The sequence below is a fragment of the Phycodurus eques genome, chromosome 22, assembly GCF_024500275.1.
Source record: "Phycodurus eques isolate BA_2022a chromosome 22, UOR_Pequ_1.1, whole genome shotgun sequence".
NCBI classification, from domain to species: Eukaryota; Metazoa; Chordata; class Actinopteri; order Syngnathiformes; family Syngnathidae; genus Phycodurus; species Phycodurus eques.
Genome location: NC_084546.1, coordinates 1,563,665 through 1,577,617, shown reverse-complemented (window position 1 = coordinate 1,577,617; position 13,953 = coordinate 1,563,665). Strand labels below are relative to the sequence as shown.

General features: G+C 45.8%; 1 protein-coding gene across 1 annotated transcript in view; it reads left to right on the top strand.

Moving 5' to 3' along the window:
- syt1a (synaptotagmin Ia) overlaps positions 1 to 13,953 on the top strand; it is a 75,749-nt gene that overhangs the window by 46,951 nt on the left and 14,845 nt on the right. The window contains 1 exon segment of the mRNA XM_061667769.1: positions 13,245 to 13,435. Within this exon segment, the coding sequence (XP_061523753.1) occupies positions 13,255 to 13,435 (181 nt within the window). The 5' untranslated portion in view covers positions 13,245 to 13,254.

Here is a 13,953-nt window from a genome sequence, read left to right as displayed (position 1 = left end):
ACGAAGTCAAATACACGCACACGCGCGCAGGCAAGCAAGCAGTCATTTGCATGAAAAAGCAATTTAGCAGATATTTTGGAGGAGTCGGCAGACCTCCGGAGGGCGCTGGGCTTTCTCCAATTAGACGTAAATGAAAGGAAATGAAGGCTGGATTCAAGTTGGCTCGCAGGAACCCCCCGTTAAGTCGGAGCCAAGTCAAAGAAATCCTATCGTCGTCCTAAAATAGTCCAATCACTATGCTACGCTCCTTTTGGTTGTCATAGTGACGAGTATTATCTCGGAAATGACACGTCTGCGCCCAACCTGACCACAGCGAGCACGGAGGCAACAGCCCACCGTGAGGTGCACTTAGTCGGTGAAGAAGATCCACGTTGTAATACTCTCGCCGCCTCGGCTAAATGGTGACAGAGTGCTTGTCATTTGCTTCCTAACACCCTCTAATTCCTGTAAATGTCAATGGCGGCAGCTTCGCTCTCGGGTGTTTAAAAGGGGAAAAACACAATCATTGGCGTTAAAACAGGAATTTTGGGCTTTATTTGCGGCGTGAGCATCCGAATGACACGAAATCCGTCAGATGACGCATGAAAGTCAACAATCAAACAATGCTGCGAAATGGTAGGTAGTCTGTCATTTTGGTTTGAAAGGGGATTTATCTGCATTTTAGGCCATTTCCAGGGGTGGTACGTGAACAAACGACTCCGAGGAGATTCATCCGCTGGCCACCAAATTTGGTACGGATATGCTCCACAGATGGCCGACACTAAATTGCCAAAATTGTGAGTTGATGTCATAGGGTGAAGTTTCGTATGAAACACAAAAGTGCCCCTTGTTGAGTGTTATGAATTGTTATCATCCGGCATCAGTGCATCCTATCGAAACAAAATCGAGCACGTATGTTCATCATGACGGGACACAAAATCAAAATAGAACCTATGCTGTGAAACACATAGGGAGTCGGCCATTTTGGTTTGAAGTTGCCATTTGGGCCTTTTCCGTTGGTGGTACTCGAAGGAACTCCAAAGGGATTCGCCTGATGGCCACCAAATTTGCTACATTAGACAGATGGGTGATGCTAAATTGTGAAAGTTGTGAATTTCCATCGGCAGAGCTCGGCGGCAAAGTTTGAAAAACCAAACACCCATATCTCGCCTCCACATTTGCAGTGTTGTAATATTCTGGTTGCCTTAGCTACCCAAGCGAGGTCTTTCTGCCTTCTACATGTTTGTTGACGCCATGATTCACCATCCCGGTTCATTTGCAGCCATTGATAAGAAATCTAACCGCTATAATGGGATGTGCAGCCTGCCTCTAGCAATTAATGTTGGCCATAAATCATCAGTTTATCTCAGTCTTTCTGCAGACACTCTGTCCTGACCAGTAATGGTGATTAATTTTGTTTACGCACCAGACCGGGTGCTCTCGGCTGACCTCGAGCATCGGCATACTTGGCATTAGCGAAGTAAATATCCCAGCATGTTCTCTGATGTGGCATCGTAATTGGCCTAATAATGGCACGGGAGAGGGTCCCACTCCAAGCACAATGCCGCCTGATTGTATAGTCCTCAGCGCTTGTCGCATTCTGTACAAAATCAGCACTCCCTTGTAGCATTTCGTAGCGTTCCATAAAGCTTGTCATTTACTTTCGATGTAATGAGAAACGTTTTTTGCTCGGTGTAGGAAGTGATCCGTCTTTATAATCATAGCCAGTCAAAGCGCAAGCTTCTACCGGACGCATTTTTCAATATCCAATTGGGTTTAATCACTTCGGTTCCTGTTTTTTTACTTAAGGAGATATTGCCCTACGTACTTCAGTGTAAAAGCCATTGATTATGATTATCGTCACAATCACCAACTTGGTACCCAAAGGTCACAGCATTTCCTTCCGACCCGGGAACACTGAGTTCTGGAGCCGCTATAAAAGCTCGCCTAATGGTCCAATTTCAGCTGCGAAGCAGCCTCCATTCACACACTCAGGCCCGCTCGCTGCAAAATGAGAGGAGATGGCGGAGCTGCAAGGTTGCCACCGCGGAGACTCCACGTTACGGATGATAATGGAATGTTTGTATGCCCGGCTCGGCTCCGTAGGCCACGCGTCGCGCTCCAAGATGGCCGAGGCTCAGTCGGCATTTCGGTGCCGCCGCCTCAACGCCGGTGGCGGACGTGTCGTGGTCTGACTTGAACGTTTTGGAAAAACTTCAAACCACGTGAGGTTGCAAAAAGGTTCGTGCTTTCGGGCTTGTGTTCCCGTCGATGTTCTTCCACGTCAGACAGCGCTGAAGATTTTCCGTTCACGCTCCAACGGCCCCTTCATGTCTCGTCGGTTCAGATACGATTTTCTGCAAACTGGCGTCCCGTTTGAGCCAAAAACGGTGTTTTCTCTGTTGCCACCTCCTGCCAAAAATAAGCCTCATCATCATAACGTCACCTGCTACGTTTTAAATGAGCACGTATCTCGTCGGTGGTTAATTAGCAGGCCCAGTTACATTCGTCGCCTGGTTGTGATTAGATGTTTGGACGAAAGCGAGGCTTTTAAACCACCAAAAATAGTCGCCGATGTTTTATTCCGAGTCATTAAACTGTAATGTTCGGTTAGTAAGCGTTGTTAATCTTCTCTTTGTGGACGGCTCATCCAGCTCAGTTTTGGACCGGAAAAGGCAGTAGTTGGACGCTTCTTTGCTGGTCAGGGTTCCCTGACATGCTGTCACCTAGAAGCGGAATATAATTGGCCTCAGAATTACTCTCATGGTCATGTTTTCTGGTACCCTTGGTTTCAGAACCAGGATTAGGATTTAGACTTTAAGATTAGATTTAGGGGTTAAATTTAGAAATTAGGGTTCAGGGAGTTGCAGTTAGGGTTATGGTTTCCAATTAGGGAGACGGTTAGGATTTACCAGTTGGGGTTAGGAGTTTTCGAGGGTTAGGCTTGGTCCTCGGGATCTGACGTGGTTCATCCTGTCTCTCCGCGTGGCATTAAAGCCTGTCACTTCGTTTTTTTCGGGATTAGTTCCCACTGGCTGCTTCCTGCTGTCACACATCCAGACGTAACGTGATTTTGTCACTATCTGTGTTTTTATCGAAACAGCCAGTGTTGTAAACTGAATCAGCGGTCGCCATTTTGCCCGAGACTGAAGACAAAAGGCTGTGAGTGTTTGTTCGTCGTCACGATGTTTTAGTCATTGCGATCTGTCAGAGTGTGTTGGTGCGGCAAGTGAATGAGCAAACATCTCATTCCATTTCTTCACGCTTGCAGTAAGGAGGGGAGGACGGAATAATAAAAAATAGTGTTGACTGAGCATCTGTATAAATGGAATTGACAAAGCTCGGTTACTCCCGCGCAGCCGTCGCAGCAACCGCCCTCGGAATTAAGACGAGCGGCGAGATTGGACGCGGCTCGGCGATTTGGGGTGACGGGGTGGTGCGTGTCAGAGGAAGTTATCTGCAAAGTGCACCGACGGGAATTTGTGTCGACAAGATTGTGTGGCGAAAACGTCCCTGTGGGGAGAAATGGGAATCAATATTGTGTAACGGAGACCAGAAAGTCTCAACTTTGAGGAATGCTGCAGACAGTGTTACCTGAAAAAACTTACTTGCTGACGATACCGTCCTAAAAATATCCTTAATAATGTCTTAGTAATGTCCAATAAATAGAAATCATCCGCATCGTTGCATATCACAATTCGCCTATTTGCATTTCGTGGGAACTTATCATCTGATGTTGCCTTATTTTTTTATAAGATAACACCAAAGCCATGGATAGTGGGAACCAAGTAATGACTGTCTGTTGAAGTGACACTTCTCGACTTTTAACGAGCAGCCCTCCCAGTTAAAATTGATATTTTACTTCTTTCGTCATCAGTGGCAGTGAATGAGTTAAAATGGGAGGAGTTAGGTTCAGCCTGGGATGTTAGCGGAAATCCAGAGAGTCTTCGCCACATGTCTTTGCTCTGCAGAAACAAAATCATCAATTATTAATTCTTAAGGGTAATGTTGTGAGATGAGTTTGAAATATTAGTGTTTTGGGATATGAGTTCGTGGTATATTTACGATTATGAACATTTGAACGTGGGGCGTGATATACTCGAAAATAGCGGATGGAATACAGTATAGCAGCTGTGGATGTTTTTACACACTCATCGTGAGCACGAACACTTGCCTGGTGACTAATTACCAATAACCGTACTTGACTCAAATAAACAACCCTTTGTAGAGCTCATTTGATTGAACAACACCACCGCTCAACGGCCAAAATTCACCCGAGCGTAACTTGGACGACTACGCCGCCGCCAGCGGTGATAACGATCATTTTGGAGACGGGAGGGTCTCTGTCCCGTTGCCTCGGGGTTCCTCCGCAACGTGGAGTTTTTCTATAAAGCTTCGTTTTTAAATGTTATTTTATCATCTGGCCCCTGACATTGTGAAGCAGGGAACACCAAGTAAGGAGAATGCAGATTAGAGCCCTCTAATGTCAAGTAATGAATATTCAATACGTACTATTCAATAGTCGAGGTAATGAAAAACACCCCCCCCCCCCCCCCCCACACACACACACACACACACCCCACTTTGGTTCTATTTCAAACGTATTTGAACTGTTGGTAGGGAGAAAAACAAACATTTAATGATATTTTAGGCCAAACTTTTGGGTCCAGGGTCTTCTCACAGGTGAAAATGTTTGACGTGCTTGCAGATTTTGCAAACCCCAAGCTACGACTCGCAGACTCCTGGAGGCCCAGGGACCCCACTTTGAAAACCACTGCTTTGACAAAAGAAACTGGAGCAGTCCTTACAGAAAAACAAGCATCAGTCTCAACTGCAAGGCTTTTTGTCCCACGTTGGCGGTGAAACCTCCATCTCTTTATCTCATCGCTGGTGCCGCACTGTATCATTCAGCAGCAATTTTGTCCCATTTTCACAGACTACCTCGATACGGTTGCCTCAGATCACAATCGCTCGCTGGTACAGAAATGTCTCTGGCGGTATCCTGTATGCCTGTCGAGCGAGCGCCATATGTGCCATAAAACTTGGGTGTGAAGTTGGGGAGATGTGTTCAACAGCCAACAAGGGTTTCACAGTCAAAATTCAAATAAATTTGGTTTTCATTAAGGTTTAAAACCAACACACCATAAAATGGACTGACTAAATTTAACCCAATTTTCCTTCTGATTAAACCTAACCAAGTCTTTCTCAGGCCTGAACCTACAGAGTCACTTTTCTGACTAAACTTAACCCAGTGTTTCTGTGGCCTGAACTTAACTTGGTCTTTTATACAACTAAACCTAACCTAGTCTCTGTTGGCCCTAAACACTAAACCTAACCTAGTCTCTGTTGGCCCTAAACATCCTTCTCCTGGTAAAACCAAACCCAGTCTTTCATCCATTCCTAAATCTAACGCAGTCGTACTTCAGTCTAAACCTTGTCCAGTCTCTGGAAGCCCGAAAACATAAACAGTCTTTCTTATGACTAATTCTACCCCAGTGGTTTTTCTGACAATACCTAACCCAGTTTATTACAAATAACCTAAGCGAGTCTTTATTACGAGGAGAAAACTTTCCAATCTTTCTCATGACGAAACCTAACCCAGTCTTTCTTTAGGCAAAGCCGAACCACTCTTATTTCCGAATAAATCTAGCAACATCTTTCTCAGATCTTTCTCTCTTTATGATCCCAACTCCTTCTTTGAAACCTAACAGACATTCTCCAGACAAATCTAGATCCGTTTCTCTTGGCCCTAAACTAAGTCTTTCTTCAGACAAAATTTCATCCAGTCTTTCTTACAGCTAAAGCCCGAAACCTAAGCCTGTTTTTTTTTTTTTGTTTTTTTTTTACATGTAAACCTAACCAAGTTTTTCGTACAAATAAACCTAACCATATTTGTCTTGACAAACCTAGTCGAGTCTCTGTCAGCTCTCAACCGAACCTAGTATTTCTTTCAACTAAATCTAAGCCAGTCATTTTTCAGAGGTTAGAACCTAGCCAAGACAAGACAAGACAAGACAAGACAAGATTTCCCCCAAAAATTAGTCTGGCTGGAATGGCCACCGCAACCCTCCCGGTGAAATTGAGTTTTTGTGTCAGAAAAATTTCCTTTTTGGGGAAAGTTTTAGCCGATAGCAAATCTGGTCAAAAACCACCTTAAAATCCGCTGAAATTCTGAGGTGTTCTCCAAGTCAATGCATCAAAACTGCACCTACAAAACTGGACTGAAGTGGCAAATGGGACATTTTTAGTGGGCAGTAGAATAGGTCATGTACTTTCGTAATCAATTGTTTTTTTTAATGAATCTTTGTTACGCAATATTTTAGAAGCCATTGAAGTGCTCAGTGCCCAGTCTTTCTTCTCACTAAGCCTAACCTAGTCTTTCTGTGGTTTCAGCTTTTATGGTTGAAGTTGCTTCCATTTCGGCTTCCTCCTATTACATATAAGAGTCACAAAATCAGACGCGCAATCAGGAGTGTTTGGACGAAGTGAGAGTCTGCAGCTAATGGAGTATCTGGGCGACGATGCTGAGCGATAAGCTTACAATACCTATTTATTTCAGCATCAGCAGCACACTGTTATTTATCACGCCGACAGTGGTTTCAGTCTCGCTCTTCAAGCGGCGCTATGATTTAAAAAGGCCGTGGTGTTCAATGATAATGTCAGCCAAATCAGATGTGACAGCTCAGTCAAGTCCAAAGAAAAGAGCGCATTATTTTTCCATCCGGCTCGCTCGGCGGAGGGGTACTCTGGCGGCGAAAACAAAGCCAGAGCGTCTAAACGACGACTTTGAAATGACTTTTGGAGCGAGGGGGAAAAGCAACGCAGCATCAAAGACGACTTTCTTTGTGTCACTGGTGTTTACAAAGCGCCCCATTGTGCCGCCATCATCTAATCACGCCGCTTATTTGCTGAAGGTGTTTGTCTTCTCGCCGGTCTCTCTATGACGCCGCTATCAGATTAGCAACCTGACGATGTGTTTGTGCTACATTATGATCTTGGAATTGACTTTTGATTTTTTTTTTTTTGTGTGGGGGTCCAATCAGATTGCAGCTTCTGTGTGCTGCCATGACAATCTAATCTGCCCAGCGCTTTCAGAATCAGTAGTGCTGACCCACGCAAAGTAAGCTGCATTAGCAATGGGAATGTTTCCTTAACCAATCAGATTTCAAATTTGTCCTCCCCTCAATTAGGCCAGCATTATGTCGTACTCTGAGTGGTTGATCAGAGCGAAAGTCGTTCCAGCCAAGCAACACGTACGTTGCGATTTACATACATTATTACATACATTTAACACATTCACTGCCATTGACTGCTTTAGAAGTAAAATATCACCAAGCTAGAAGAAATCCGAGAAAGCCCCCTGAAGGAATTACTACTGATGCCCAGGGTTGATGACGTTTCCAACCTCACACTTGTCCTTCCTTCGTTATTTCTGTTTCAAAAACCTCGTCAGTTCAGAAATGCGTAGCTGAGCTCCGACGGGAGGTCCGTATAGTGAGGTGCGAAGAGGTGGGTGGCGAGAGAAAAATGGGGCGGCGGCAGATGAGTATGAAATCTGTAAGGCATCGGTTGTGACTCTACTGATCCGCAAACATGGTTGTTTTCTTCCGTGCGGAAGGGGAGGAAAAGGTTGGGGTGACACAAGAGTAGCACAGAGATTTGTCACTTCGCATCACGGTAGTCTCCTGCCAGCGGCTCCCCAGCACGGCACATCTGGAGAAGATCACGTCAGGAGGTTAGAAAGCAGAGAGTCTGGAATAGCACTGCTTCACCCTTTAAAGGACTTAATCCCGCCGCTTTCTCCCTGCCACCGGTTGCCGGGCAGATCTCCCCCGCGGCGTGGCGGAGATTGAGCAAACTCCTCCTGTTATCCCGCCGACTCCGGCCTCCGACCTGGCCTCCTGCGTCATACCGAAGCGGCTTTCCCCAGGGGCGCCGCCGTGTTTGCTCTAGCCATCGGAGCATACCGCCGGCTCCGAGCTCAGGTCAATCTCAGCGCGTCTGTCAACACTTGATGGACAGAAGCGTCCAGTATGTTTAATCTCTAGCCTTCAACCGCCTGCCCTGTCATGTATCCGGCCTTCTCAACTGGTCGCCTATTTCCCCAGCGATACTTTGTTCTTTTTGATGAATCGCTGAACTAATGTGTAGTTGTATGTACGGTGTTACTTTTTACGAATACAGTATTTAGTTTTATAGCACTGTTTCTGAGAACTGATTCACACCTGTGTCGAATGGACTCACGATAGAGACCAACAAATTCTGGAAGCGAGCCACTGATGAAGAATTGGTGTGTTCGACCTCCATTTTGTCACACCCGCTTATTGATTCGGGTACACTTCATTCCGTCCCCGAATGGCCGACCCATTTTCCAAAGGGTGCCGTGTCTGTCATATAAATGAGGTGGTCGTCCCCTCCAGCATTCCAGGCAGGAAGGAGCGTGCGCCGCCGCAGGAACAAGAGAAGGGCGATAAGACTCCCGGCCCGCTCCTTTCTTCCCTCTACTTAGCTTTGCGACGCTTTTGGAAGGCGTAATTGAAAATGTGGGGAAATCTTTGAGCTGCGGCCTTAATAGAGCTGTCGCGGCCTGGCGGCAAAGCGGGGTTAATAACTTTTTTTCCACTTCCATTACCCCAAGAGATTGGCTGCAGGTGAGTAAAGAGGCCGAGCAGGACAAGGCAGAGGAAGCCACTTCCTTCGTCTTATCTGCCGCCGCAGCCGACGGTCACGAAGCGCTTTACTACATTTCTAAAGACTCGTCCTGCGGCGTGTGACACGTGTCTGCGGCCGGGCGGCGTCCCGCTTGTGACTGACAGCCAAATTACCGTGTCAGTTCACTAACCCCGCCTCCTCCACCAAGCCCCTTCAGAGCCATTGACATTTGGCTCATACATGAACATTATTTGCTACGATTGTCTCGAGGATGCCAGCAGATTGACTGGTTTTCTACGAGTGTGACCTGGAGCACGTTGACACACATTTGGCGTCGAACGGCAATCGAACATGTTGTTAAATCAAATGCCATTCGTGGACCATAAGCGAGTCAGGCAGGTCGAGGCTGGATTTTCCATTCCCGTGATTATTGGAACCACGAAAAACAAGTCACGAGGCTAGCCTGAAGCGGAGTACATACACACACACACACACACACACACACACACACCTACCAATGTTTTACATTTTGACCCATTTTTATCTCAGTTTTCACTGTGCTGCACATTGTTCCGGTTCGTGTCACAATCACAGTAGAGTCTGTCGCTCAAGATTGTCTTCTGAAAATCGGACTTTTCTGACTTGGATCGGAACCGGGAAAAAAATGATCCAATTTGACCCGATTATCTGTGTTTTTACTCCTTCACACCTCTGTTTTATCGAGTCGACAAAATTCTGATAAACGGCATTTTCCGTGACAAACGCAATCACCGTACCGATTGAGAAATTTTAGGGATTTCTGCTTTCATATGAATCACTGAACCAGTATTGACTTGTATTGGCACGACCTTTCTCGCTGCTTCACACCTCTTTTGCATTGTGTCAAACGCATTTTCATGAACCGCATTTTTTTTTTTTTTTTAATCAACAAACACAATCATTCGATGGCTCACCTGAAAATTGCTTGGAAGATTTTCCTTTTCAGTGAATCGCTGAACAGATATTTACGACTTACTTACAATCCATTCTTTATGACAACTGTTTCACACCTATGTTGCATGGCATCAGTCGAATTCAGTTGGACAGCATTGTTCTCAACAAACTCAATCGTTCATTGTATCAACTGAAAAGAATGCTTGAAGAGTTTTCTTTCCAATGAATCACTGGACTGATATTTACTTGTATGAGCACTGTTTCTGACAACTGCTTCACACCTGTGTTGGATGAAGTCGACAAAATTCTTTTGGAACAGGATTTTTCTTTACATTTACTGTATTAACTGAAAAAAGCTTGGAAGATTTTGCGCTCCTGTTAGTCACTGAAAGAGTATTTACTTGTATACGCCTTGCTGCTTCACAACTATGTTGCATGGCTCGTAAACACAACAGCATGTCAACGCTGTAAACAATTGTGTGATTGTGTCGCAAGACAGCACAAATCTGGACCTGACAAGATGGAAAGAAAAGATCACAAAACTCTGCTCACACATCAGATAAATATCACCGCCTCTCTCATCTCGACACCAGCGTAATTAAACTGTTGCCGTTCCCTTTGGACCCCAACAAGTGTCCTTGCGCTGATTTATTTCTAGTTTATCCAGGATCTGCGAGAAGTACCCGATTCCCGAGCCGGGGGACGTAATGAAACCTGCGAGCGATGTTGAAGTGATCATCAGCGGCGTCACGGCGAATCGCTCGCGGGCAATCAAACTTTATTAGCGTGATTTTTCACGGCCGCCCAGGGAATTTGAGGGCAGGCTCGTACATTCAAATAAAACACGTCTGGCTCCGGTCTGCATGCTTCTTATCGATCCCGGCCCGATTAAGCCCTCCTGTATTTATGCTACATGGACAAACGTATCGGGACGTTGTATAGGACGTGAAGGCAAACGGTTAACGGGTGATAAAGTTTTAATTGGGGATTTACTGCATCTGAGAATTCAGTTTGGTGGGCATGTCTATTTCCGTGATAGACGCACAAAAAAGTCTGAAGAAGCCATACCTGAAAAGACACGGGAAGTCTGACATTTTGGATTGCAGCAGCCATTTTTGGGCTCATTTTCCAGGGGACTTTGGATAAGAAGTGAAGGGAAAAGGGAAGGTTCGTCCGTGCTGCTTTCATTTACTGTAGGTTGACGTGTGCCGATAGTTAGCAAGTGATTATTGGCAAAACGCTAAATTAAAAACTAAAACTAAATTCACTGCATGATTACCTCATTGAAAGCTCCAAGAAGGATGTCATCTCTGTTTCCGACTCGATGGAGCCTTTTCGTGTTCATACAGTGCTTTTTTGTTTTGTTTTTTTCTCGGTCTCAAATCAGAGGATGCATGTTTTTGGTGGGAAATGTGGTAGAGCGAGGTAAAGGGCCAGAGAAGTGACCCAGATAGAGAGAAGGAAGCCGTGTGTTGTTTCCAGCATTGCCGCTGCGTTTGGGGACCTGCTGAGCCATCTGGCTGCTCTGTAATTGGGTTGAAGGTTTACATCTGATGATCAGGATTTTTTTTATTCCACTGTTTAGGATTATCTATATATTGTTTGTGGTTTTGCGAGCCAGAATTTACGTCACCAGTGATTAATTACTGTAAGGTAATGCGGGAAAGGAGAGCCACAGTCGCAGATGCACCTTCGGCCGATGATCGAGTGAGACATTCGGACGCAAATACAACCCGATAACGCTCACGAGGAGCTGCCGTAGGCCACGACTCACGCCTAGACGCTCACACGCAAACTAACCCGAGCACTTAAGCCAACCGGGCTCCGGACCCCGACGTCACGCCCTAGGCCACACCCCTCCAAGGCACACATCCGACGCACAAATTCTACAATATTTACACTTCATGAAAGCAGCTTATTTCTTGCATTCTCTTCCAGTCGATTGTATTGTTTTTATACAATACAGTGCCATTTTTAAGTAAACACATTGATTGAATTAGACCAGTATTTATCTATTTTTTTTTATTTCTGTTGTGTTTTTATGTTTCTGTTTTTTCAAAATAGATTGCATGATAATAGACCATTGAATTTAAACTATTTGTATTATTTATTGACATTATTACTATGTTTTGATGTATGCATTTTTTTTTTCTGGTGCTCCGGAACACCGAATGTGACACACCACTGGAGTGGAATGGATGCGCCACAGCCACTCGCGTGGAGCAGCGAGCGGCCATTTTGTGCTTGTTTTGCTTGTAGGTCGTCAAAATAGTGCACGGGGGGCGCATATACGGTATGCGTGATATTCCCGCACGGGCATGAGCGCGCTCGGAAAAAGGTCAATGCCGCTTCAGGGTTTTCCCGTGAAACGAGCTGAAGTGGATCTCTCGCGCTAGGCGAGAGCGTGCGGAAGTTGCCGTGCGGTTCTCGAACGGGAGATGAGTCATGAAGGTGCAAAGGTAGCGCGGCGACGTTTATTCTCGAGCATTCTGCCGACTGCCTTTTGAAAGGACTCCAGCAGTAGGCAGCGCGACACACAGAAGCGTGTTCAACCTGCTAAATATTTACCTTTGAAAATTCAGCCCCAAAAGCTGGTTTCACCTAGCAACAAGGAATGTGGTAGGTGTGTGTGTCCTGAATGCGCCCCACAAAATCTCAATAAACCACGGTTGAAAAGAAAAACCCAGCAAGTTTGCCATTTTGGATGAGAGAGGCCATTTCGGGCTCATTTTGCCCATTTTAAGCAGTCTTTCAAAATGGACGACTCATGGATTTTTTTTTTTTTTTTAATTCAGCCCCCAAGACCCGTTTCACTTAGCAACATGAGGTTTGCTACGAACGGCGATCGCGTGCAGACCAACGAAAAAGCCTCAAGAACCAATGCCCGAAAAAAAACACAACATCTGGCATGTTGGTTTAAAGAGGCCATTTCAGGCTCATTTTACCCATTTTAAGACGGACTACTCATAGATTTTTTTGGAGTTAGTTTTGTTTAATTTAGCCCCCGAAACCTGTTTCTCTTAGCAACGTAACATTAAGTGTGTGAATCATGAGTAGACCCACCAAAATGTCTCAAGAAGCCACACCCCAAAATATCCAGGAAGTCATTTTGATTCAAAGCAGCCGTTTTGTGGCGTTGTCAATATTTTTCCAAGGGTCCTTTGAAGACAAACCCCCTCTTAGAAATTTTTATCCGATTTGCTACTAAAGTTGAAGCACATCGATTAGACAGATGGACCACAGTACATTTCGAAAATCTTGTGTTTTTGTCGTCGCGTGCGGACAGAGTACGGCAGCAAACTTTGCTGAGTCGCCAGAAATACAAAACTGCGCATGATTTTCACATGTGTATTTGCGTGTGTTTACGAACCGCAAACACACGTTGCGTACCGAGACGAGAGCGCGCCGTCCTTCCGGGCAAACAACTTGCAAACATTCGACTCAGTTAAGTTGGAAAACGGCACCTCCGTTTATTTATTGGCCGTGTCGCACTGGGCTAATAAATAATCTCCCGTATAAGCAAAGCGTGAGCAGCTTTGTCGTGACGACACGTGCCTCAGCGGATGTTTGTCCAGGCTCAGCTGGCAGAAGCTGGCGCGCCGAACCAAACCCCACGCACATCGGTCTGAAGAAAGGAAGGGGGGAAAAACCTGATGTCTTTGTCTGTTTTTATGGCGCAGGCTCGGCAAGATGAACGAGAGTCGGAGGGAAGCGCTGGCGGCGGCCCCCGCGCCCACCGCCGCCTCCTCCTCCTCCTCTTCCTCCTCGTCCAACACCACCAACGTGGCGGGCAGGCCCGGCGCCGGACCCAAGGACGAGGCCTTCTCCAAACTCAAGGACAAATTCATGAACGAGCTCAACAAGATCCCATGTGAGTTGTTCAGTGACCTTCTTCCAACAATATCTCTTAGCGATTTGCGGTGGTTGTTTGTTGCAATTCTTGAGATCATCACGTGGTTCAAAATAGTTGCTCCTTCGTCCCTTTGGACAAACGTTGGACACCAAAGGACTCAAGGTTAGTGGAAGTAAAATCAAGTAAAAATAATACACTAACTTCACCACTAAGTCGAGCAAATTGTCCACTTGAGACAGTTCAGCATCCATTGAAAAAGTCTTACGGCCGTCGCACTGGTCCAACATGTAATCCAATTGACGCTTCAGGTTGTAGAACATCGTAATCGTCCGCTTGTAGCCTTTGAACCAACCGACCTTTGAATCGAGCTTTCGTCGGTACCGGGTTCCGGCGCGGCCCACTGGGGAGACTTTGCGTGAACGCCTGCTCGAGGAGTTCAGCGGTTGTATCAGGCCTTCCGCTGCAGTGTTTGTCAAGATCGGATCCTGTTTCGATCCCGTTTCTTGCGGTGGATGTGGTCAGTTGGACCACGCGTT